General features: G+C 42.5%; 1 protein-coding gene across 2 annotated transcripts in view; it reads left to right on the top strand.

The window, feature by feature from the left end:
* AMN1 (antagonist of mitotic exit network 1 homolog) overlaps positions 1–27,592 on the top strand; it is a 72,630-nt gene that overhangs the window by 24,311 nt on the left and 20,727 nt on the right. Inside the window, exon 1 of one of the 2 annotated variants that reach the window (XM_005500323.3) lies at positions 24,226–24,524. The exons of the other annotated variant lie outside the window; for it this stretch is intronic. Within the exon in view, the coding sequence (XP_005500380.2) occupies positions 24,241–24,524 (284 nt within the window). The 5' untranslated portion in view covers positions 24,226–24,240. Of the gene's footprint in view, positions 1–24,225; positions 24,525–27,592 lie in introns of those variants that run through there. 2 annotated transcript variants of the gene reach the window in all.

The following is a 27,592-nucleotide window of genomic DNA, read 5'->3' on the forward strand; positions in this document are numbered from 1 at the left end:
CCAGCTTTCTTCCCTTGACATATTGTTCTCTTGTTTCCTACCTGGTGTAGGACACACATGAGTGTTGGCAAACATTCCAATTACTTTTCCTACAGCAACTACAAATTTAACATCCCACGGAAGCTGTTTCCACCAGCTTTTATTTTGCTTTAAAGAGAACATTCCAGAAACTAGATAATGCTTTAAAATGTTCATATTCACATCTGGCACAGAATACATACTTCCATATAGCATAAATAGGCAGGATCATCCACCTCTCCCTCTCTTAGCTGGTATATTATTTGTTCAGCAGCATTACAAGTTTGGTGTCAACTTAATAGAAATAAATTTATCTGGAAGTTAAGAAAAGCTGCCAAATTTATGTATACTGTGATCAGGTTACAAAAGACACACCTATCATTAACCAGTTAACATGAGATAAATGCTTTCTGACCACCTGCAAAATGAGGGGATATTTTTCAAGTTTTAGATCCTTCTGCATGACAAGAGGGAGACAGAAGATTAAGTAACACATTGTTTAGAAGCAGAGTGCTTAGCTTATATTTAACTAATAATCAATAGATGTATTGTAAGTAGTAAACAAATCAATTATAACTAACAAATTATTTCTTAGTATAGATGTATGTCAAAATTTTCAAAATTGTAATGCATATGTAGTAATTATGTGAATATAAGCAACCCAAGAGCATGCAGTCTTTGGAGTACTTATGGAGGATGATCTCCAGTGTTCCCCAGAGCTGATAAAATAAAGAATGCCACTTAACAGTATAATTGACTCTGCTGTTAAGTTTTCCTCCCTTTCAGAAGTAGGATTGATACTTACACAATTCCTCTCAATTACATAACATGTGGGCTAACTGGATTTTGAAGGGGAGGACAAGATAGCCAGGCTAGCAGTCTCAAGGAGTTAAGCTTAAGCTAAGGAAATGCTCTTGTGGCAAAGCAGAAGACAGGGGAATAGAGACAAGTGCAGCAACTCCTCATGGATGCCTGGATGTCATCCTCAGACTAGCACTGAAATTAAAGAGCAAGCACTGAAGTTAAAAAGCTTATTTCTCTCCTTCACATGCACATCCAGGATCCATGGCTTGGTGAGCCAACAGAATTTGCCAGTGATTAACCTGCAATCACTTATAAACTCCAGGGTGCTTGGTGAAAGCTCAGCTTATTTTAATTTTAAGTTTAAATAACAGAACTTTATTTGCAGGAATCTTCAAGTTTTGTCATCTTCGACAGTCTACAAATGAAGTACAAAGTACAGAATAAATGTTTTGTTACAAGTATTTTGGTTGCAGGTGATTTATTTCAACCAATATCATGTCCTCAGGTTGTTCTTAGACATGCTTTTCCATCTTGCTCTACAATTACAGGTCTTAAAAAGACCTGGATTGCTCCAATCACTCTCCACTTCCTTCACATGAAGGTGTGCCCTTCAAGTTTTAGCTCATTTGAGAACAAACACTAATTTGAGAGTGCAAAGTGTTCAATCATTTAACTTTCACTTACATAGGTCCTAGCAATAGCCTATGTCCTTTCCCAGGGGATGTTTATTTTCCATACAATGTAAGCAACATTCCATTGCTTGTGTTTGAGGCGTGCTTGCACCCAGATGATCTGCATTCGTGTCATGAATAGTTTCTTAACTGCTACTTCTTATCATTCACAAACATCCAAGCAGCAGGCACATTCTTGTTCAGCTTAAGCCAGCCTGCTTCAGAAAACCATAAGACACATGTTGTGATTCCACTGGAAAGATCAGGAAGCATCTAGGCATGCCTAGACCACAGTTCAGCAAACAAAACTTGGTTTATGGCTCAGCACCAAGAGCTGGTGTCCACCAGCTCGGCCCACAACCCAAGCCACTTCCTACAGCCAGGGAGAAGAGTGTCCCGTGGAGCAGCCCCTCTTGTGCTCTCATGGTGACAAACACTGCAGCCCCAGCATTTCCATCACCACACAGAGAGAAGATGATACAGGTCAGCCAGCTCCAAACCCTCATCTGACATAAAGAAATTTCTAATGTTCATAGATATTTATCTTTCCGTGTCAGTCCTTTTCCCCTTCATCCCACTTATGCCATTTTGCTTCATATTTGTTCTCCTTTCACATTACAGGTAATCACTTTAAGCTCAGTGGTAAAGCCTCATTTCCTACCCTCTTGTTATAATTCACCAGTGGTTGTACAGATCAACCCCAAACATACAGGTTCAAATAAAATCTAAACATCCACAATGCAGAGCACCCCAAGATGATAGTTGTCTTCTCACCATGTTTTCCAAGATACTGCCTATTGTTAGACAAGACAATCAATGGGATTGTGAATTAGTGGGTGCTCATTGAAATTATGGTAATTAATTATTCCTACCTAGACAAAGCAATTGAGCACTTCTAGCTATTTTTTGTGAATGAACCCAACACAGGTGTTCAAGGGAGGCAGCGCATTTGAAGTGAGGGCTACAGCATGAGAGGTCAGACACCTGTAAAACAACAGGAAGCAAGAACAGCTGGAAGATGTCTGTTAAAGATGCACAAGGGTGATAAATGTTGATTGGACATTATAATGAAACTATGCAAACACAGCATGCATGCAGGACTATTGGGATGAGCACAACACTGCAGAAAGGACTTCAAGTGCAGCACATCTCCCAAGTAGCACAGGGAAAAATGAGTGAAAAGGAAACGAGAGAGAAAAGTTACTCCAGGAGCCTCAGCTCTACCTCTGAAACACTTTGCCACAGTGACACAACTTGCTGCCTCAGGATGGCTGATCAGCTTCAGCCCCAGCAAAGCCTTCACTTACTCTGCTTGAGCCCTGGCCAAGATCCCGCTAAGTCTCACACTTCTTTACTGTGCTGCTGGTCTCATCCCAGCACCCGCTCCAGGCCAGCTTCAGCTCTTTGGCTCCCTGAGCTGTTGTTGCCCTAACTTCATACCTGAGCTCTTAGCACTGTAAGCAATCCAGGGTTAAGCAACTCATTAATATTTCCTTTCTTATTGTTTGCTGTTTACTAGTAAGTGATGTTGGCATAAATCCATTCTCATAAAGCTGCTTTAAGTAAACTTGCCAAGCAAGCATGGACTGTGCCCTTAGGGTAAGGAAAGCTTACAGGCACTTATGGCTTAAAATTCACAATACTAAACAAAGAGAACTTTCAAACTGCAGGCTTCTATGAAAGTCTAAAACTTGCAGAAACTCGAACTTGAGTCCCAGTGGCTTTACACTGGGGTTACAAACCAAATGTTATTTACTCAATCCGATTGCAAATTCTTGCCAGCATATTGAGTGAGTCTCTGCAGTGACATCTTCTAGCCAGCCCTATGCAGCAACTTGTCAAAATGCAAGCCCTTCCCTTACAGCCGTAGTCCTCTGGTAGAGCATCTCAGATACTTGCTAATCAGCAAATTGCTTATACTTATTTTTCCTGATTCTGAGCTCCTGCCTTCAGGTGTCCAAAGCTGCCTCCAACATAGATCTTGGCAGTCTTGTGCAGAACCACCTTTTTAGCTAACACATCTTGCTTCACCATCTTTCATCTTCCAGGAGCTTTCTGCCATTTATGAACACCTATCAACCTCTTAAAGGCTTATTCCATTTACAGTTTGCAGCTGAGCATTTTCTTGGGATGCAGATAGCCTATAACTGTGCTACTCAAGAGTAGAGTCACTCAGTAAGAGTGACTAGTCATTCAAACCAGCTTCCACACTAATCAAAGACAACACACACAACACAGCCTGCCTTCAACACTTATCTTTCACCTCAAAATCCGTATCAGCACACTTCCCTTCTCCACATTTCCTCTCTGTACAAACCAATGGGATCCTCATACACTCACTGACCTAGTTCTGCCTACTTTTTGTAGGACCATTTCTTAAACTGCTAAAGAACAGAAACATTGTTTTTTCTTCACCCACTACAGAATTCATTATACCCCAGCAGTGCTCATGGTCTCCTACATAAACACCACCTCAGCTCCAGCTCTCGAAGGAGGGCTGCACAAACTATCTTCTCTTTACCTGCCCAATATCTGTGATTTGGGTTCATCAACACTCAAATCAGGAGATTAGTGTATTAATCACAGAATGGTTAAGGCTGGGAAGGACCTCTGGAGATCATCAAGTCAAACCCACCTGCTAAAGCAGATTTACCTAGAGTAGTATTAATATCTTACAGTCATCCTTTGAAGGGACAAAAGCAGGTCTGCTTTTTTACTGACATCTATCAAGTCCAGTTTCAAGTAACAACAGAGGCCACTGATCAGACACAAACTATATTGGCTAAGAACATGAGATACTGTGTCCTAAGATAAATATTATGCTTGTTGGCATGGAAAGAGGTTCTCATAATTCCTGCAGGCTAATGAACTAGAAGGCAGGAACAGTTAGTGACTTCTAGCATCAGAAATAAGACACATGCCATACCCTTTAACTATCAGTAATTGGGAGTCAGTGCAAGCCAGTCTAACAGAGCTCCAAAGCAGTACATCTTCAAGAATTAATTGCTTGATCAAATATGGTACACATTGCTGCCCTATTCTTAACTTATGGAAGTGTCCAGGACCTGAGATGATTATCAAATACATTCTCTAACTCTTGTAAGCTATTAACACAAGAAATAAATGCAACTGAACTCACTGTGACATATGATAGAAAGGGAAGGTGATTTCACTTTAGAAGTTATTTCACTTCCACTCATTCTCCCATATTTCAAACACCAAAGATATATGTATCAGACTGGACTCACCAAGATCACCTGCATGTCACCTGGGGGATACAAAACAGCTACTGAGTCTCCTCTGCATCTCTTAGGCTCTTCTTGATTGATTATGACAGGAGATTTAGTTACTTTTGGGGCAGATCCTGTAGGAATCAGCAGTAACTCTAGCAGGAGCAGTTAATTGCTTTGGAACCTTGCTCCCTTTAGCACCCTTAGGATTTTAGTAAAGTTACTGCCCATCATGTTTTTTTTCCTATTTTGTCAGACCTATCCTGACAAAACCAGGAGCATCATCAGGGCTCTAGGTTATCTTCATATTGGTCTACAAGGAAGAAAAGTAGAACAATACAGCATGTTGTGAAGTTGTTGCTATCCTCCTGCTGCCAGACTGCACACCAGGAAGCAGCAAGAACAAAGTGACCTCCCCCCAGGAACAGGCACCCAAGAGGGATCCTTCCCAATAGGGAAGCAGTCTACAGCTTCCACCAGCCAGGGCCCAGGCCCACAGTACCTGAGCAAGGGAAGCAGACCAGGTCTGGAGACGGCAGCAAAGTCCAACCAAGAGTCCAGAGAATAAGACAACATCATAGTAATGATATAGGTTCAGGGTTAAGCCACTCTATAGGTTGAAGGCTGGATCAAAGGACTCCACAGATGAGCACAGGAACCACTAGAGCTGAGCTAAAGACCAGCACCCCTCCAACACACCTCAGGAAAGGAGCAAAGGCCTAGGGCTCAGCTTAAATAGAGTTCCTGAGACTGCTGTGGGGAGGAGGTCTCAGGTGAGGCTGGTCAAATCTATTAAGGCTTAATAGCTCCCTCAGGGCCCTGACACTGCAGGTCTTCTGCTAGTAAGTCATATGTGTCACTGTTTTGCCAGTGGACAGGGTCAGCCCAAAGGATGCAGAAAACAAGTCCGAAAGAGAAGCTTAGTTTTACTTTGGCTTAAAGCAGAAAAAGAAGAAGCAAGGCAATTCACCTAATCATTGCTACACAAAACTAATTATAGTGATTAATAAAGACACATCACTAATTGCCCTAACCCTTCACCATCATCCAGATCTGTGCTTCAGCTGGGGAGCCCCTGTCACAGCGAAGGATCAGAGAACCTGGCAATTGGGAAATCCTGCGCAGTGCATCCACTTGTACATGAGGTCTCTGTTGTCGCTGCGAGGGGCTCCTGCTTATACACAGCTTAGCAAACAAATCCATGTTTCAAAATGCACAGAAGCCTGCTCAGAAGTCAACTTTGGTTTGCTAAAATGATGCTGGTCGGGAGGTTCACTCAGAAGACAACTTTAGTTTGAGGCCTATAGTTTAGGCCTTTGTGTATCAGTCACGGCCTCATTAGAGTGTGGATCTTTGGATGTGATACAAGACCATGCTTCTCAGTGCTTGTCAGTTAGGGACCTACTCCCTACTGCCTACTCCCACTAGTTCTTCAAGCACTGTCTTATGTCTTACAATGATGTTTCTAAGGATGGTGAGGATTGCCTTATTGATTCATCAGGCCAACACAGCTGCAGCCATATGATTTGCATTGACAAGAACTGTGATGAACTATCTATGGAAGCATTATAAATGTTATTTTCAATGTGGAATTATGCAGTGAGACCACTCTGCTTGACCTCAAAGAAGATAATTGAACATGTATTCTTTTAACTCTCCCTTTCTTGCTTTTCCTGCTGCTTTCACATGCAAATGTTTCCATTCATAATCTATTAATATTCACATAAATCTTAATTCTTATACTACAAACCTCTGTTAAGAAGTCAAAGCAATAAACCTATATGTGTGTTTAGCTTCTCTAAGTAAATGCAAAAATGGAGCATCTTCCAAAATCCCTATGAACTGTCACTGTCACAGAGGTAATATCTGTTATTCTAGTGGACTAATGCTATGTCTGTATCATTGTGTAGTGCAATAATAAAGAAGCAGGTGCTTTTGGAAAGGACTTGACATGGTTAGTTTGCCCTCTTTCATTCTTCATATCATGTGAACTTTCCTGGAGAATACAGGGAACTGTAATCAACATTTTTCTTTCTCTAAAGGGAAAAGGCCTTATTATAGTTCTTGCTTTTTGAAATCACTTCCTAGTTGAGTGACACCCTTGGCAAAGCCCAAGTCATTAGTGTGAATTCAGTGTATGTAATATAATGTAATCAGAACCAAGGTAGCTTTACCTGGACCAGAAAGAATGTGGAGCTAGGAAGATATTAGAAGTGATAATGGATTAAATTAGGACACTGATACTAAGAAATCAATTGTAGGCTCATGGGAAGTAATAAGGCCTAGGATGACCTGTCTGTAGTTTATATTGCAAAAGTAAAACTAAGCTGCTTACTCCCACTAGTTCTTCAAGCACTGTCTTATGTCTTACAATGATGTTTCTAAGGATGGTGAGGATTGCCTTATTGATTCATCAGGCCAACACAGCTGCAGCCATATGATTTGCATTGACAAGAACTGTGATGAACTATCTATGGAAGCATTATAAATGTTATTTTCAATGTGGAATTATGCAGTGAGACCACTCTGCTTGACCTCAAAGAAGATAATTGAACATGTTAAACTGGCTGTATCACTCTGAAGTGTGGGAGCAGCAGGACACACGGCTCCAGCCACCTGGATGTTCAAGGAAGACTAATACTAACATGATTAAATCACGGCAATCAGTCAAGTACAAAACGGTCTTGGATAGGTTACACAGGATGCCTGCAATGTGTGCATGGGGGAGTGCAGAGGCTGGACTGGAAAACCACCCAAGGCATGCGTGAGAAAGAATTTGACTTAAAACAGTCACAAGAGGAGCACATTGTGCCAAAAAAAACACCTTTGACAAAAACATCCTGTTTGACCTCTTGGTCCAGACCCATATCTGTAAGATACAAATTAAGAAAGAGTTGATTAAAGGGAGCTCTGGTCTCTCTAGTTTTGGCTGACAAGAACTCTGTGTGTGTGTGTGTGTGTATGAATCTGTGCATGTCGCTCTCCATCACTGCACTGAAGAGCTCAGGTTGAAGAACTAAGGGTGATTTTATATGGGATAGTTGGAGAAAAATTTGAACTTCCATGGGAAATTAGAAATCCCTTAGTACATGCTATGGGCTAAAAGGCACTATGTAAGAAATATACTGTAATATGTAGATAGTGAACAGTCACAAGATATGCAGTATGAATGGAAGCCAATCTGAAGGTTTCAAGCTGAGTATGACAGATGAATAAAATGTAATCTGCAGTGTAATAAAAGTCTGCCAGTTGTAAATATATAATCATTTGAAAATTACTTTGGGATATCTAAAAGCATCTTCTTTGCTACAAGGCTATTTAGCCAGACAACCTTATCTGTGTATCTTCTTCCAAGACAGAAAAATATTTCAGCCTTTACAATGAGGTATTCAAGGCACCCTGTATACGAAATACATTAGCAATGTTTGAAAACAGCAGTTTCCCGCACAGAGGTATCTATATGGGTCTGTCATTATGTCTGTCATTCTGAAGCTCTGCAGCTGTGCTGGAGTGGCTACAGCTCACCTCTTAAGACTCCTTACTTGCTTATCAGACTCAGAAGGGGGAACTAAGATTGTAGCTGTTTTCAAGCATCCAGTTCACGACTGCAATCTTGCTATCTTTCTCACTCTCACAGTCCTATTCTACTTTCTGGATCCCCTGGCTAAAGATCTGTAACATAAGGTAGAACATCTGCATTAGAAACCATAAGTGTTTCCTTCCTGCTCCTCCTCTCCATGGAAGGGTCAACAGAAACCAGGCACTTGAAGATGGGATGAGAAAACTAAGGAAAATGTTGTGTGTTCCTAATAACTATTGGGAAACAGAGACTCAGCTGGTGCTTCCATAGGGTTAAAAGCAGCGTTGCCTCTTAAAAATATGGTCATAAGACAGGGAGAAATGAGTCATGGGATTTTTAGTAAGGAACTGCATGTAGAATGGGAAGTCTGCCAGGCAACTCGCAGACAGCATGTTCAGTTCTTGCTAGAGAACCCCTCAGTGCCTAATGAACAGCAGCAGTTCATGGATACATGCACAACACCATAAGTGCTGTGGTAAATCCTATCCTCATATGAACAGTGAGTTGTGGGTGAGGATAGATATGGTCGGTTTTGGGAGCCTTTCAAAATTTTGTTTATCAAGTTAAAATTGCTTAACATTTCTAAACTCAAAATGGCCTTTTTTTATGGTTAAAGCAGTCTCTCTTCCTTTTCTGCTTCTTCTTATGTCTTAGACAAGAGAGATGTAGTAGCTTTGTGCACAGCACCATTTGTTTTGAGAAAAGAACAACAAAGGGAATTTTCAATTGTTTATCTCCTTTTTTTTACATTTCAGTGACCTCCCAGCTCCTTAAGAACTAAACAGAGCTCTGAAGTGCTAGTGAAGTAAGATTTATGATTACTCACTTCAATGTAGGTCCATCTGGTGTCATAACCTGAAGGGAATCAAAAACAGTAATTAAACCAAATAGATCAGCATGATGGTAATACTGCTAAAATTAGACAAATAGTAATAACAAGTGTAATGCAAAAGCATTGTATATATATATACAGAGTGTTTCAAAAGGATGGATCCAATTTCAAAGCAGTAGCAATCTCAAATTGGGTCCATCTTTTTGAAACACCCTGTATATATAACTTTAACAAACCATTGATTTGTAGGAAAAAAAATCAATGAATCTTGGACAAGAATGTGTACACAACCTATTAACTGACCCTAAAACGAGAATGTATGCTATGTGTAAGTAGCAAGCACAATGATTGTCAAGATGCCACATCTGGAAAACACTGTTTATGTTATCAGAAAATGATATCCTGAAGGACATCTAAGAAAAAAAGGAACCGCTTGTTGGAAAATCAGCCAACCACCGTACAAGAGTTACATGAATTTTTAACAAGAATTGCGTAACAACTGATGGAAACAGCATGATCTTCATATTGTGCACAAGGCTACAAAAAAATGAGCTAGTTATGTGAGTGCCATTGTTTCAGAGCCAGCTATGCAGAATCAATCACTGTCACTCTTTAATACTTTGTTTCCGAGAATTATCTTGCTATAATTAAAGAAAACAAATTACAAATGTTTGTGTAGGATCTAGTATCCAGCTCTTGAAGCCCTGTTGCAATGTGGGTACAACACTGGATTGTGTTACATCAGGACTGTGGTATAGCTTCACAATGGATGAAGATGTTCTCTTACAGATAGAGTTCTGATGTCTTCAGTTTTATCTAAGAAAGTCTTCCAGAGTTGTTACCTCTATCTTAAAAAATGAAATCTAGCAATGATTTTGGAAAAAAGGTTTTAATCAAATAAAGTTGATCTTACAAAAGCTAGAGAAAAATCTCTGTGATTAGTGGAGCGGGGAAGCCGGGTAATTGTTTATAAGTCTGTCAAATAAAATATCGAGTTCCTGTTTCTCAGGAGAAGGAAAGGAACACCAAACAACATGACTAGCAAGTTCAATTAATTCAGCAGACAAAGAGATGGACAAGCTGTGCTAAGGAAAATTTCTCATTCTCACTGTCATGTGCAGAAACACAAATACACATCCCATCACCTGAGATCAGTCCCACCCACCACTCCAATGGGATGGTGCAGTTGAGCCCAGGGGAACCTGCCACTCGCTCTGTCTGACGTGGCTCAGTGTCAGGCTCTTGGGCAGCAACGTGGCTCCAGCATGTCACAGTTCCACCCCTCACCCTCTGCCTGTATTCAGTGTCAGACATCTGCCCAAGGACCTCTGCTAAGGCTCTTTTGTACCCAGATGTCAGCACAGGCTGCCAGTCAAACCAGTTTATGATGCTATTGCAATGTACTTTTCTGGAAGTTTCAAGCATTGTTCAGTAGGAGGATATTTAAAGGCAGCAGGAGGTCACAGGCTCATGGTTATGGTAAACTTTGCACTGAGATGGTACATAAAGCAAATTGTCAACCCAGCACAATTATACAGAGAATCTTTGTATTGAGACAATAACTGAGTCACTGATTTAGCATAAATTAATTACTGATTTAGCAAAAATGTATTCAGCATTTGCCAAGCTATATGGTAAATAACGTAACAGTTAATTTAGCTGCATAGGAAAGGCAGTGCTGGATACAAAGAGACTGGCCATCTCTGGATCGGTCTCATAGATGGTGATCCACCAGAAAACATCAGTCTGAGTAAAATAAGAAAGTAAAGATCGCAGGTCACAGAAACTAAAGGGGATAAAAGGTCAATACACCAACTATGCAGTCAGAGCAGAAGCAGCAGATCGGTATGGAAGACCCCAGTATCTTGGGACCAACTGCTATGGAAGAAAATGTTGTCCTCTAGAGCACTTCAATGTGTGAGACAGGACACTGGGAACCCTTTTGGGAAGCCTTTGACATGCTTGAGGGTGCCTGTTGCTGTTGGGAGTAGATAGCTACAGGAGGCCTTCTACCTAAGTCTAGCACATCTAAAGATCTCTGTCAGCTGTCCTTGACCAAAGGGCCATTGGAGATTTTTTCCAGCTGACACTGATTTGGGAGGGTCTGGCACCCTTTCAGCCTGTGCTCAGGAGAGGCCTATATAAGAGCTGGGCTTAAAGGATAGGTCTTGAGTGTAGTTGATGTAGGGTAGGTTAGTGTCTATCTCATAACACTACACATTTTCTCAGCAGTGGGGATGTACTACAAGGCACTGTGCTTAGGTGTTCTTGGACAAAGCTTCCCTTGTAATGTTAGAGGTCTCAGCCCAGATAGAGCTTCAGAAGGAGGGTGCTGGTCTGGAGCAGGGGGACATTCCCTTTTAGCCTGATAGGAGGTATATAATTTTTGAGGTGTTTTATTAAGTAAAAGAGCTGTAGAAGGAAGGCAGCATACTGAATCATTGGAGACTGTGAAAGAGACTGACTTAATCTTCTCTGAGACCTTACAGCTTCAAGAAACCACAGAGGTATGTACTGAAGGAGGGGCAGGATGAATGTATCTGTCAGGGAAGTAGAGACTCTCTGGATGGTGGAAGCTGGTGACTCCTGGTACTAGGAGGAATGTTCTTGCTCTGCCTGAAGATTTATAACTGCAAAATATATTAAGTGCTACTGCTGGAGAAAAGGGGCTGGGAACTCTGTCAAGTGAAATATCTGAGCTGGCTGAGACTGAGCCACACAGAAGCACCAGAAGAAAGCACTGAGGGAGAGTAGATGGTGAGCCCTTGGCTGTAGGGAACAGGCCTGTCTGCTGCCCTGTTGTCTGGGGGGCTTTGCTGCTTTCCAGCACCTCTGATTTATGGAGAACCTGCAATGATATTGCTAAGGGAGACTTAGCAAGTATCAGATTTCATACACATATCTCTGGGGTGATGACCAAGGGCATAAGGCCCCATGTGGTGTCTCCTCAGCTCTTCTTGTCAACGATAATGCAGCTCAGTTTCTGTGCATATTGCATGCTCTGAGGACTGAATGCTCCTTGGAAGATCTGAGACCCCTTGGACTAAGAGTATGGTGAACCTGGTAAGAAGAGCTTTAAACTAGGAACGATGGGGAAAGGGAGGATGAAAATCCAGTGAGGAAGTGATAGGTCAGGTTATTGAGCAAAGGGTGTGGGCTCATGTGAATAGAGGGGGCTTTATCATCAACTAAATAGGGTTGAAGTGGGATCACACAAGTACATGCATACAAACGAGTGCCTTCAGGACAGCATTGTAGGGAATGTTCTCATGTCCTTTCTAGGAAGCCAGTGTGATTTGGTGCCTCTCTGAAGTGTTTGTGCGGCAAACAGGAGCAATGAGAGAATTGCACAGTTGTGGGACTACAATGTCATTGGGATCATGGAGACATAACAGGATAGGTTGTATGACTGGAGTACTATGACAGATGGATACAGGATTTTGGTAAGAACATGTCAGGAATGTGAGGAGGGGAATCATAGAATCATTTTGTTTGGGAGAGACCCTCAGGATCATCGAGTTTAACCATTACTTAACTTTAGCACTAAACCATGTCCCTAAGAACTTCATCTAAATGCCTTTTAAACAACTTCAGGGATGGCAACTCCACCACTTTCCTGGGCAGCCAGTTCCAATGCCTGACAACCCTTTCCATGAATAATTTTTTCCTAATATCTAATCTAAACGTCCCCTGGGACAACTTGAGGCTGTTTCCTCTTGTCCTGTCACTTGCTACTTGGGAGAAGAGACCAACCCCCTCCATGATACAATCTCCTTTCAGGTAGTTGCAGACAGTGATAAGGTCTCCCCTCAGCCTCCTTTTCTCCAGGCTAAACAGCCCCAGTTCCCTCAGCTGCTCCTTAGCAGACTTGTGCTCCAGGCTCCTCACCAGCTTTGTTGCCCTCCTCTGCACTCTCTCTAGTATTTCAGTGTCCTTCTTATGATGAGGGGCCCAAAACTGAACACAGGATTCAAGGTGGGGCCTCACCAGTGCTGAGTACAGTGGCACAATTGCTTCCCTAGTCCTGCTGGCCATACTATTCCTGATACAAGCTAGGATGCTCTTGGCCTTTTTGGCCACCTGGGCACACTGCTGGCTCATGTTCAGCTGGCTGTCAATCAACACCCCCAGATCTCTCTCTGCCAGGCAGCTTTCCAGCAGTTTCTTTTTATGTGAGAGAGCAGTGGGGTTGCATGGAGCCCTGCCTAGGGCCAGACGATGAGAAAGACAAGAGTTTGTGGCTCAGGACTGATGGGTAGGCCAACGTGGGCAATGTGGTCCATGTCTGCGAAAGACGACCTCTTCAGGATGGAGTTCTAGATCAACTTCCTTGATCAACTAGAGGGCTCACATTTGGAGACACTGGTCTTAATGGGGGACTTCAGCCACCCCAGTGTCTGTTGCAGGACACAAGCAATCTAGCAGACTTCCGAGTGCTTTGACAGCTCCTTAGCGCAGGTGATTGAGGAGCTGATGAGGGGAGATGCTCCACAGGTAGTGATCCTTACAATCTAGAGTACCAATCAGGGATGTGAAGGTTGGGGTAGCTTTGAAATGGAGCTCAGGATTATGAACAGAGAGAAGGTGACAAAAGTCAAGATCATAGTCGTGGACTTCAAGAGGCCAGACTTTACCATGTTCAGGGGCCTACTTAGATGAATCCATCCTGGAAAGAACAGAAGTTCAGGAGAGCTGGTGTGGATGGTGGTTTTCATTGTTTGTTTTGTTGGGTTTTTTTGTTTGTTTGGTTGGTTTTTTTAGTGCTGTGGGGTTGGTTTTTTTTCCTCCAAGGAATTGCTTTCTACAATCTCAAGAATGGTCCACCCCTGTGTGCAGGAAAACCTGCAGAGGTGGCAGAAGTGCCTGCATGGATGAACAAGGAGATCCTGACTGAACTCAAGCATGAAAAGGAAGCAGACAAGAGGTGGAAGAAAGGATGAGTGTTTCAGAAAGGATAGAGCCACTGTCCAAGTGTGCAGGGATAAGGATTAGGAAAGACACATCCATTTGGAGTTGTGAGTCAGCACAGGCAGGATGCAGGAACAACTACAAAATCACACATGAAATGCAGAGTATATTTATTTTAATTACCTTGACAACAGGGGATCTCTGAAGCAGCACCCAGGAAGAGGCACAAAAGCTGAGCTTGGTCCAGGAGGGAGGATTGCTGAGCCTCCTGTTTTTAACTGTTCATCAAGGATTCACGCAGGCACAGTTTATCACTGTGCTTTTATCTTCCCTGTAGCAGAGCAGGAATTTCAAGCATGTCTGATGGGGCACTTCCAAGTCTATCATAGGCCAATGTTATCTAAACACAGATGTTCTACTTGTCAAACACACAAGGATAAACAAAAACTAGTATGATACATGTATTCTTCTACACCCCAGCTGCAGGTAATTTGAGTGTGTTTATAATCCTCCTCACCAGTTTATTTCCCTGTGTTCTGCCCCCTTGTTCAAGGGACTACTTCCACTGGGGCTGGCAAAGCTGGAAATGTGTGCTTGGGCTTGAGGGACATGGGGTAGGTTAGTTTACAGAGGTAATAAACACATACAAAAAAAAAAAAAAGGAATAAATGTATCCCTGCAATAATGCCTTGGAGCAAGTGTCCCATCCACCCTGTCAGGGAATTAAACCACTCTACTAGACAGGCATTATGAATACATTATTTTATTTGATGCTTTAAGTCCTGGAGATGCTGAATGTTGTCCTCTATGCTTGCTGATTTATCAGTTATGTTGAAGTAACACTTTCAAAATTGGAGCAGCATTTATGGTGTTGAAGAGGGAGATATTCCACCACCAATTGTTTTTGTAGTGTTCTTTGGGATACAGAGGTTAACTCCAAATTCAAGGCAGCAATTGCCTTTGTCTGATTTAAACCTTGTGCTAGGGCACATGTCAAGTGCTCTATATTTGCTATCAAATACATTACCAAGACACGTGCTTGTTGTGCAAGACTACAAAGCATGAGCCAACCTGTGATAAGGGAGAAAAACAGAAGTGTCATCTCCTTCCAGTAATACACATGCTGTTGCTCCAGGTCCTTTAGCTAATATTACTTTGTGTTTGATAACCTGATGTAGGGTAATTGTCTGTCTACACAGATTGAAGAGCTATGGCTTGCACTTTTTCAGATTGCAAACTCAACATCTGATGGAAATTCAACACCAGTAATGCTGTTTCAGTGCTATCTCCTCTAGATATGGTGCAAGTATTCATCGAAGGTACCTGAAATGCAAGAACTCAAATCTGATATCACCAGAGGATGTAAAATAAGAGAAGTTGTGTGGCATCAAAGCTCTCCAATACCCTAAAAGTCCCAAGAAGGTCTATAGCTGGTTTACCGTGGTTGGTACAGAAAACTGCTGGACTGTTTGCTGTCTCTTATTTGGTATTCCTCTAATTTGTCTACGCTAAATAATTCCCAAAAGTCGTGCAGTAGCACTAGGGCCCTGCAGTTTCTTTGCATTAATTGCCCAGCCTTGGTCCTGCAAATGTGCTTTCAGAGATTCTGTACCTACTTCAGTTTTTTGTGACTCTGCCATAATTGATAGATCATCACAGAATCATAGAATGGCTGAGGTTGGAAGGCACCTCTGGAGATCACCTAGTCCAACCCACCTGCTAAAGCAGGTTCACCCAGAGCAGATCACACAGGAATGTGTTCAGGTGAGTGTTGAATGTCTCCAGAGAAGGAGACAGTAGTGGACCACAGTGCTGTATCAGCTGCTGTCATTCGATGGAAAAGGGAGGGACTGTGTTTGTATCCCTGATGCAACACCTGGAAAGTATGTTGCTTTTGTTGCCAGGCAAAGTCAAACTGGTCTTGCCATTGCTTCAGAAAGCCTATCAAAAAGAAAACATTAGCAAGATCTATCACTACCTTCCAAGTTTATACATTTTTGCTGATTTTTGTCTATAAGAGTAACCATGTCTGGTACATAAATGCAAGTGTCGGGGGTGATTTTACTCAATTCTCTATAATCTAAAGTCATTCTCCGAGTCCCTGGTTTTTGAACAGGTCAAACAGGACTATTAAAAGCCATCAAGGTTTCCTTAACAATTGTAACTTGTTGAAGTGTCTGAATGGTTTGAGTAGTTTTCTCCTCCCCTCTGGAATATGATATTGTTTTGCAGTTACCACCTTGGCAGAGATGGGCAGCACAACGGGGTCCCGCTTCAGGAATCAACACAAGACGGTGACAGATTGAATAGCGAATCCCACTTGTGAAGTCCTGAAGCAGAAGTAACCATTTTGTATTTCAACTCTTTGTCCTACCAACACATCAATACACAAGATATATTCTTTAATTGGGGCAATTAACACCATCATGGTAAATGGAGTAGCATTTCCCATTGTTAAGGTAATCCGAGCTTGGAGGGCAGGTGTTGGATTTCCCCCTAATCTGCAGATCTGTGATGTAGCTTCTTTATTATTAATATTACTCTGCAATACAGTAACTTCACCTCCGGTATCCACCAGAGCTAACACATGTAAAATCCCCCCAGAACACCACTTTATAGTTAAAGGAACACAGTGGTGTTGGTCCCACTCACAGTAAGAGGCTACAGTGGCAACGATTTTGGGGGGACCTGCCAAACCTTCATTTCTGCAGTCTTGGTATTTTCTAGTTAGTGCCTTGCCTTGAGGTGGCAGGTGGGACTAAGGGTATTTAACGGTTCCTTTGCATAAGAGCTAACTTTCGCAATCAATAAAACATTTCTCATGTTTGGATCCCATTTATTTCTGCTTGTGGGATCCTGGCTCATAGAAAATCATTCCAAATCTGTTTCCTCATCGCCTGTAATGTAACTCCTTTTGGTTTTGCTGGCTTTCCTTTATCTACCACCAGCACAGATGGTCCTGAAGTTCCAGCCCAAATTTCCTTCAAGGTATTTTCTAGGTCATATACATTACCAGTAGCATTTGTGACTACTGGTATAATCAAATGAAGGATTTTAGTGAAGCAGGTGCTCCTCTCAAAAACTGTGTTTTGATACGTTTTTTTACTGCTATCCTGTCTGGACTGGATCCTGTAATCAATGCATGAACCATCCCCATGTGTTGCACTAAATCCCTCTACTGTTTTATACCCATTTCTGAGGGAGAACACTAATTTGACAGGTTCAGCATATGCTGTTAAAACTGCTGCACACAACCATTGGAGAAGTGTAGGTGCAATAACATCTTGCCCGTCAGCATCTCTGTTTTGCAGCTGAGTGTATCCTCATTGTATCTGATCATCACTGGCTATAGGGCTTAATAAATGTTTTTCACGCATTCATAAACAGACAGATGTAGCTCCACTGTACCAAGTTTGCAAAATCCATGCCAGTATGCCTTCCCCACTCTTTTGCTAACAGAGCTCTAAAAATTCCCTTAACTCTTTCAAGGTGCAAGTGCGCATGGCCTGTACTCCCCCATCCACTTGTTCTCGCTGCCCTTTCATTTGTAAGAGGGGTCATGCTTCTACCACCTCCCTACCTTCTAAATCTGACTCAAACTCAAGCTCAGAGTCCCAAGATTCACTCTAGATATTTCCGTCCCATTCCTTGGGTTCCCACAGACATTTCATGGTGACAGCACAAACTTGGGAAATCAAAGCATTACTCTTTCCAGATCTGTCCCTTTGTTTATTAGCAATATGCACTAACAACCACCATATGGTGCCTTGCAGCCCCCACAGCACTCTACGTAAGTAGTAATCACTTCTTGCACAATTGCCTTTGCATCTTGTGAAGTCCTGACTTCTCTTTCCAGCTCGCTTATTTTACTCTGTAATACAACAACTTCACTATCAAAAGATCTAAGACCAGTAACTAATAATGATTTCGGTGTCCCTGCTACACCTGTGACAAGACTCTAATGCTCATTCCACAGCAGCCCACACTGCTTGCAATGATTCTTACAACTTGAAGTTCCAGTCAGGGACATGAAGGTTGTGGCAGTCTTGAGATGGAGCTCAGGATCATGAATGGAGGAAAGAAGGCAAAAACTAGGATCATGATCCTGGATTGCAAGATGCCAGACTTTACCCTGTTAATATGATCCTGAAAAGAGCAGGAGAGTTGGTGCGTTCTGGGTTTTGTTTGTTGGTTTGTTTTTTCCCACAATCTCAAGAATGGTCTATCCCTGTGTGCAGGAAAACCTGCAGAGGTGGCAGGAGGGCCTGCATGGATGAACAAGGAGATCCTGACTGAACTCAAGCATGAAAAGGAAGCAGACAGGAGATGGAAGCAAGGACAAGTGTCCCAGAAAGAATAGAGCCACTGTCCCAGTGTGCAAGGATGGGGGTTAGGAAAGACAAATCCATCTGGAGCTGAATTCAGTGAGGGATGGGAAGGACAACAAGAAGTGCTTCTATAAGAGAAAATGTGAGCCCACTCCTGAATGGGGCTGGGACTTGGTGAAGAATACTACTGTGTCGCCACAGAAGGCATTATAAAGAAGAGATATTGATTTCAAGGAGAACTTAGGCAGAGCTTAACTGTAGATTTTGATTGTAGAAATGGATATGTTATCAGTGGCTGCTGAACCTGAGCATATAACATGATACAAGCTGTCATTAACAATGCAACCTTTATGTAGTCTTTGTAAAAGCTTGTTCCACAGATATGTGTAAAAGCATGATGTTTTCAGCAAACTTCACTGTACCCTCCAGAACATTCAGTATTGTACAAGTAAGAGACTGACAGCTTTGTTTCACTTGGAAGATGTGATAAACAATGAGGCCATTGTACCTCACCACAGAGGAATTCTGTACAGCAGTGCCTCTACCAGAAAGGACTGTCCAGTGCCATTTCATTGCATGTTTCCCAGCACTGGAAGAGACATGTAAGACTTCTCACTGTAACTTTTAAAAACATCGATAGAGAGGACTAACGTTTGAAGGGTTAACAAAACAACAATCGTCTAACTCAAAGCCGAATGGAACAGGATGACTTTGCAGACTCCGCAAAGATAAGGGCTCAGCTGCATCCTTGGGTGGATGAGATAAGGGAGTCTTCAGCACAGAGTGGGAGGACAATCCAGTTATAAGCAGCTCAGCAGTTTGAGCCTCGGCCAACTCAGCATGCTAGGCCAAAGGTAAAAATTGCACAGGATAGACTGCAGCCTTCATACAAAAGACCCTGGCCCACGACCACCAGGAGGCATTGCGCAGGCGCAACAGGGAGGAGCCAAGGTGAAGACTATGGAAATTATTTATTGGAACTAATTTAAATAGGAATGGCCTTTTGGGGGAAAGGTTATGAATATGTATAGGCATTCCTAGGATTACCATGAATATGTAATACTTTACTACATTTAACCAAGCTTGCTGCTGCTGGGGGTGTGCACGTCTGTGGTGGAGTGAATGCGCCCAGCACTGAATAAACATATCTTCTTTATAAACTTACGGGTTGTAAAGTACTTTTTCTGTGTGTCAGCATCTTTTTCTCTTAAGCATCTTGTGCCTTTCTCTTGAGATCAAGCAGAACCAGAATCTCACACTGCAAAGCAGACATAGAAAATGTTGAGATCCTCGATGCCTTCTTTGCCTTAGTCATCATAGAATCATAGAATAATTTGTGTTAGAAGGGACTTTTAAAGGTCATCTAGTCCAATACCCCTGCAATGAGCAGGGACATCTTCAACCGGATTGGGTTGCTATCCAGCCCAGTATGAGCTGGAGTATTGGATAGTGAGGTAGACTGGAAACAGCCTGAACTTCTGAATTCAAAGGGTTGTGACCAGCAGCACAGAGACAAGCTGGAGACCAGTCCCTTGTCAATACTACAATGATAACACTTAACATCTTCATTAATGACCTTGATGATGGGGCAAAGTGCATGCTTACAAGTTTGCAGATGATCCAAAACTGGGAATAGCGGTTGATGTACCTGGTGATGTCTCTCTGGAAAGAGACAACTGACAGGTTGGAGAAATGAGCAGAGAAGAACCTCATGAAGTTCTGTAAAGGGAAGTGCTGTCCTGCACCAAGGGAGGAATACCCCCATGTACCAGTAAAAGCTGAGGTCAGACTTACTAAAGGCAGTTTTGCAGCGAGTCTAAGTTCAAGCACTTCCCAAACCACCATTTACATTTTGGTGTTTTATCAGAGCAGTTTTTCACCATGTTTAGGCTGGTGTTACTGAAGTACTTTCTGCAGCTGCCTGCAGTCACATTGGTGTAAGAGCAGCACACAACTGCTCCCTGAGATAGCCTGGGTTCAGTTTGAGATACACCATGGGTGTGTGAAGCTGTTTCAGAAGCAACTCCTTAGGTTAAACAGTTAAAGGCAGTCAGTGGGCTAGTAATTATTTCCATCCCACAAGCTGAGGAATAGTAAACATACAGCCCTAGCCTCACTGCTGCCCACTAGCTGTTACCACCTAGCTGATAGGAGTGAAGAAAAGCTGCCAAATTAATGTGTACAATGATTAAGTTACAAAAGACATATCCACCATTAACCAATCGACGTGATAAATGCTTTCTAACCACCTGCAAAATGAGGGGATATTTTTCAAGTTTTAGGTCCTTCTGCATGACAAGGGGAGACAGAACATTAAGTAACACATTGTTTAGAAGCTGAGTGTTTAGTTTATATTTAACTAACAATTAACAGATGTATTGTAAGTAATAAACCAATTATAACTAACATAATCAATTATTTCTTAGTATAGATATATTGTGAGTTAAAAATTTCAAAAAAATGTAATGCATATGCAATGATTTTGTGGATATAAGCAATGCAAGAGCATCCAGTTGTCGGAGCATTTATGGAGGATGAGCCTCTGTTCCCCAGAGCTCATTCCCCAGCACTGATAAAATAAATAATGCCTGCTTAACAGTATAATTGACTCTGCTGTTAAGTTTATTTCTTTTTTTTTTTTTTCAGGAAAAGAAAATGTGGTAAACTGAACCTTGTGAAAAACAGCAAGAGAGTTTGTTGCTTGTCAGCCAGGGGTGTCTGCTGGTTAGGATCATCATGCAGGCACACAGAATTTGCCTGCACTACACAGCCTGCTGCAGCTTTGTCATGTCTCCGGACACCAGCAAAGGGATCTCAAGGGAGGCCTGCTAGCACTCCCTGCTCAACCCAGCACCTCCCAACGGCATGGGGGTTTCTGCCTTCTCAATCCTAAAATAAATGTATTTTTAATGTGTTTATTAGCAAACATTTTTTGTTGAAAAAAATGTTTTCCTAAATTACCAAGAATCCCACGAATGATTTTGATGTAATACAGTAAAAAGTCACAGCCTCCACACGTGCTCTATGAAACTTCTTCTTCCTGTCACCTTCTTCACAAGTACCATATTTCTTCTTGTGCATGGCCATGTCATGTCCTTCCAAGGAATTAGCCCTCCAAGCCACCAGCCACTTGGGAAAATTGTCTCTACCCTGCGTTTCCTTAGGGACAAATACCCTTCCATGGTGGCTGAGGCCAACCTGCTCCTGCAGCCTCCCTGCTGCTTGGGCTCCTCAAGGGACATCTATCTTGTTTGTGCCGTCAAGGGCACAATGAGCTAAAACAAAGCTCATTCTGCTGGCTTCATGTGCCTCCTGCTTTTCTTATAAAATCCACAACTGTGCTGACTGAATAGAATTACAAAGGTAAGCACTTACTAATGTGCAGAGGTGTCCCAGCCAAACTGGGCAGATCTGAGCAATTTTTCTTTAGGGGTTTTATAGCTAACATGATAAGGGTATGTTATGAATCATCCGATCATCTACTACTAATGCTAATGCATATGTCTAATTACCCAATCATTAAAAAGTATATTTTTTAGGTGTTGCAGCATCACCATTTATCAGCATTCTTGTGGTTTATCTGTTAATCCAGATGTTTCAGTCGTTGACTTCAATGAAGTTATCAGGCACTGTGAGCAACCCATGTTTCTCTTAGATACAGATCCTTCAGTTAATGTTGCAAGAATAGAGGTTTCCTTATCTTAGTTGATCACCTGTTCTTTTTGGTACCGGTAGGTGATTGGTCTTACGTCTGAAGATAATGATGCAGCAATCATACACTGGTAATGTTGTTAGTTCCCAAGGACTGTGTGGTCTTGATTTATATCAAACTAACCAGGCAGAAATATAAAAATACAGAAAAAAAAGGGGTGGGGGTGAGAGAAAATGAACTGCAGGTAGAAAGATGTGGCAGACAGCAGTCACTCGTCTCTGCAGATTAATGGAAATTAAGAGAACTGGTGCTGGGAAATTAAGAGAACTGGTGCTGTTGAATGACTCCACTGATGCTGAAACAAAGAAATAAACTTAACAGCAGAGTCAATTATACTGTTAAGCAGGCATTCTTTATGAAATAAATAAATCACGCTTTTTCCATGAATAAACAGTGTTTAATCCAATTCCTTAATTGTATTCCTTAAACACGTTTGATTAAAGCATAAGCAAATCAGTGCTGGGTGCACAGGGAATTCGCTCCGCCCAACACGCACACCTTCTAACAATAAGAAGTGTGCTTAAATACAGTAAGGTATTACATATTATGTACATAAGACCTATGAGGAGCATAAGACCTATGAGGAGAGGCTGAGGGAGCTGGGGTTGTTTAGTCTGGAGAAGAGGAGGCTTAGAGGTGACCTCATCACTCTCTATAACTACCTGAAGGGAAGTTATAGCCAGGTGGGGATTGGTCTCTTCTCCCAGGCAGTTAGCAATAGGACAAGGGGGCATGGGCTTAAACTCTGCCAGGGGAAATTTAGGCTGGATATTAGAAAGAAATTCTTTACAGAGAGAGTGGTCAGGCATTGGAATGGCCTGCCCAGGGAGGTAGTGGACTCGCCGTCCCTGGAGGTTTTTAAACTGAGATTGGACATGGCACTTAGTGCCCATGATCTAGTAAACGGACTAGAGTTGGACCAAGGGTTGGACTCGATGATCTCTGAGGTCTTTTCCAACCCAGTCGATTCTGTGATTCTATGATATTCATAATAACCCCAGGAACGCCTATACATATTCATAACCTTTCCCCGCTTCTTATTAAAATGAGTCTCAGATAATCATTTCCATAGTGTCCTCTTTGACCCCTCCCTGTTGTGCCTGCGCAGTGTCACTTGGTGGTCTTGAGGAGGGGTCATTGGATGAAGGCTCCTTCAGCTTTGTCACAGTGAACTTTTTACCTTTTTGGCTCATTATGATGAATTGACTGGAACCCAAGCTGCCAAGTCGATTGAAACCAGACTGGCACCCCCTTTTGCTGTAAATCTTGGTTATCTTGTCTCCTCAAGGTTACAGCTGGTTCTCTAAAACTTCTTATCTTGGCATTCGATGAGGTTCTGTTTTTTCTTAACACATTTGGTTACATAAAACTCTAAACTAGGCATTCATTATGTGGCTTAAAGTGTTAGTTCATCAGTAGGCACTCATTATGTGGTTGGTTAACCCTTAAAATGTTAGTTCCCTCTATCAATATAACTTCACAAACAAGTTGCACAACTTTTTACATAGAACTTAACCACCTTTTCCTTTTTTCAGGTTCAGAGCCTGTGCCTCATTTGGTTATATCTGTAAACATTAAACATCTTCTCAGCACGAATCACAACTGCATTTCTCACATTTATTTTATCAGCGCTGGGGAATACTGGGGATCATTCTCCGTAAGTGCTCCAAAGACTGGATGCATATTCACATAATTATTATACATGCATTACAATTTTTGAAAATTTTGACATACATCTATACTAAGAAATAATTGATGATGTTAGTTATAATTGCTTAGTTTCTTACATACATCTATTAATAGTTAAATATAAACTAAGCACTCTGCTTCCAAACAATGTATTACTTAATCTTCTGTCTCCCTCTTGTCATGCAGAAAGATCTAAAACTTGAAAAATAACCCCTCGTTTTGCAGGTGGTCAGAAAGCATTTATCTCATGTTAATTGGTTAATGATGGGAACACCTTTTGTAACTTAATCACCGTATACGTTAATTTAGCAGCCTCTCTTCAATGTCAGCCATGAGTGAACCAGCAGTTCGCTGCTTGCCTGAAGACTCCCAACCTACCCAAGCTCCTCTGTGCTTCCAGTCTTTGGAAGGTACTTTGTCCTAAATATTAAGCGCTGGAAATGGGGAAGAGACGACCCTTTGTGCGAGATGCGGGTGTTCTCACAATATTTCACGAAGTTCAGTGAGCCACTACTGCCGTTTCACGCCACAAGCCCTGAGGCGACCGCAGGGCGGGCGGGCAGCCGGACTACATCTCCCATCATGCCCGCCAGAGGCAGCGAGCCGCCGCCATTTCGACACCGCTGCTCGGGCGCCGTTGGGTTGGATTGGGTCGGGGCGGCGCCGCGTTCCCCGCTCCCCGCCGTCGCCATGAGCCGCCTCAGCGGCGCTTGGGACGGCACCGGCGAGGAAGTCCAGCTCCTCCTGGACCTGTGAGTGCCGCCCCGACACCCTCCCCAGGGCCCGCCGGGCCCCTTTTCCCTCCGGGAAGCCCGGTGGATTCCGGGCCGGCCGGGCGGGTCAGACCTCGAGTAAACGCAGCCCCGCGGGGCGCCCTGTGAGGAGCCCGGAGAAAGGGCTTGGCCAGGGTGACAGGGCAGGGGACAGGATTTGGCAGGGGTGGCAGCATTCGTACTGGTGACAGGGTAGGTAGATGACAGGGTTTGGCAGAGTTCAGCAGGAGCTACAGGAGAGGTCACAAGGGTGGCAGGGTATGTGACAGGGTTTGGCTGAGGTGACAGGGTTTGGCTGAGGTGACAGGGTTTGGCAGAGGTGACAGTTTGGGAGGAGTTACAAGACAGGTGGCAGGGTTTCACAAAAGTGATGGGGCTTGCTTGGGAGTGACAGGGTTCAGCAGGCACACAACAGGATGATCCTGACAGATCTGGATATGGAAGGATGGTTGAGGATCCCTGGCTTCTCTTCAGCGATTAATAGAATGAATCATGTTAGCAATTACTAACCTAAGGATGTGTAGGCAATATTAATCCTGTCAGCAATTACTGACTTAGGGATATGCAGGCAATGGCACAGTACCAGGTCAGTACGCTCCTTAAACAAAAAGTGATTTGAGGAACTTCCTACCAGGAGATGCTGTCCTTGCAGTTTGAACATCCTGGAACATTCATAATTAGCTAAGTTCATCTAATGTGACTCATCTAATCTAACTTTAGGTGAACTTTGCCCATTATAATAGTAAAAATCACACCCGCAGATGTGAAAACCCACGAAGTGAGGACCCTAACCCAGGAGCATGCAGAGTACAAGAAAATGATGGTGTAACCATATGTAAATGACCAACCAATCCTGGAAAGGGGGGTGGAAACGTGGGGAGGTACTTACCAAAATCGAAAGTGTAAATGATGTAAGTACTGTGAAAAAGGTGTGGTGGCTTTGTGGTGGTAGCACCCAGCACCTGACATTGTGCAGTCTGTAATAAAATGATATCTTGAATTCTTTTGTGTATATTCAGCTGCTTGCACACTGGGTAAATAACCTTGCTTTTGGGACAGCAGCCACAGTGAGTCTGCTGAATGGTGTTTTGCTTTGAGTTTTTCATTGTGTTAAATTTCTTAGTGTTTCGGAGGCAGTTAAGAAGACAGCACAGGGTTAAAATATTTGATGTGACAGCTAGGAGAAAAATAGCTAGCAAACAATGCAGTTACTCTTACAGGTTTTATTCTTCTTTTAAAGCACTAGAGATAAGATTATGGTTACCCTGGTGTAGCACTAAGTGTTTTATTGTTTCTTATAAAGTATAATAACAGTGAAAACATTTCTATTTTAGATGATTGTTTAAACTGCAGATCAGTAGGTATTCTGATAAAATAATATGATTAATCTTAATAAGCTTTTCTCTAAAATTAAATCTAAAATTCTGTGGCAAGGGAGATTTAAATGTAACTAGATGTGATATAGCTCACATTGATTTCCATGTATCTGCATTGGTTTTGGAGTATTTTCTGCAAATTTGAACTAAGTAGTCAGTCTAGATTTGCAGGTGGCTGTTCAAGCACGGCTGTAAGTTTTTCGATACAACTATTCCCGTGTAATACAGTAGATGGCATATCTGCCTCCTTCAGGATGAATTGCCAGAAAAGTTCATTTACCCAGCGTCCAAAATGTAGGTGTCGTATGATAAATACGTGTTTAGCACATAACTGAAGTGTGTGCCCTTGTATAACAAAGGACTGCCCACCCATTCACGTGACTCAAGAGGCATCCATTGCAGAACCAAGTCACGTGGTGGGCGCACACATCATCCCCCAAAAGGCTCAGACAGTCTGTTGGTCTCACCCTAGCCAAAGGTGGGGTGCTGTTTTGCACTGAGGAGATGCTGGTTCATTTGGGATCTCAGTAGGAAAGGCGTGGGCTCTCAAGGCTAGTTAACTGGTTAGTTGCACAAAGAGTAGTAGCAGTGGAAAATGTGAGAGCAATCTTACGTCTGATGCTGAGCACCCTGGCTATCGCAGCGTCAGACAAGCCCCTTCTGTGGCCTTTAGAGCTTTGAGAAGATTTGTTTAGAAGTAAACAACTAGTCTTCATATCTGCAGTCAAGTAAAGGAACATTACACGTAGATACACAGTGTAATCTCGGGACTAAACAAAGAATTTGGATGGTATAATCTACTTGTGCGTGTATTGAGTCAGAGCCTTGTACAGGCTTCTCTGCTACAGGCAGTCATCCAAGTTCATCCAGCAGTAACCAAGGCTCAGTGGAGGTATTTCATTTTTGCACACCTCTAGAGGAATGAGTTAAAGACAACCATGGTGTGTGCTCAGCTTATGGAATGGGCACTCCTGCTGACGCATGGGTCTCTGCAAGCAAGGCCTGTGGTTAAATTCTGTCCAGATTCTGCTTGAAATCACTGTCTCCTCATTGCAGCATCTTCTGCAGTGATACGTTACAGGTGCTCCTATTACACTGTGCTGACTTCAGAGGTTTTTTTTAATGTGCTTCCACACTGGAAGTCTTGCTGCTTTCCTCACTTAGATCTGCTTCACTTCAGATTATAGAGCCTTAATATTTTGACTTCTCTAGAGTTTTTAATTGGTATGTATGAGTTTAATTTTCTGTGATTTGGTGGCATTCTGGTGCCAGACAATGTTCTGTTGCAAAAACATTGTCTATAGGGACTTGGGGCTATATGCTAAATCTAGTTTGGCTTAACTCTAGGCTGTTGCTGCCCCCTGCCCTCAGCCACTTGTTTTGGCAGTATTATTTCTGTGACCTCACAGTTTTAGTCATTGGAATTCTCGTTCAGATCAGATGTCGAACAGCTCACTGCACAGCTGTGAGTTTCAGAGCCAGCATGAGCAGAGTGCACTAAAAAGTGGTTGGGGAGACAAGGTGGGCTGGAACGAGCCTTTTCAGCCTCTGTTCGACCTTTACATTTGGTTAGAGTGGTGTGTAAAGACAGCTGGACTGCTAATAGAAATTAATTACGAGGGTTCTGTCTGCTAATAATTTTTCTCTTTTTGCAAAGCTAAAACAGTACCT

This window comes from Columba livia, chromosome 1 (genome assembly GCF_036013475.1).
Source record: "Columba livia isolate bColLiv1 breed racing homer chromosome 1, bColLiv1.pat.W.v2, whole genome shotgun sequence".
Taxonomy (NCBI): domain Eukaryota; kingdom Metazoa; phylum Chordata; class Aves; order Columbiformes; family Columbidae; genus Columba; species Columba livia.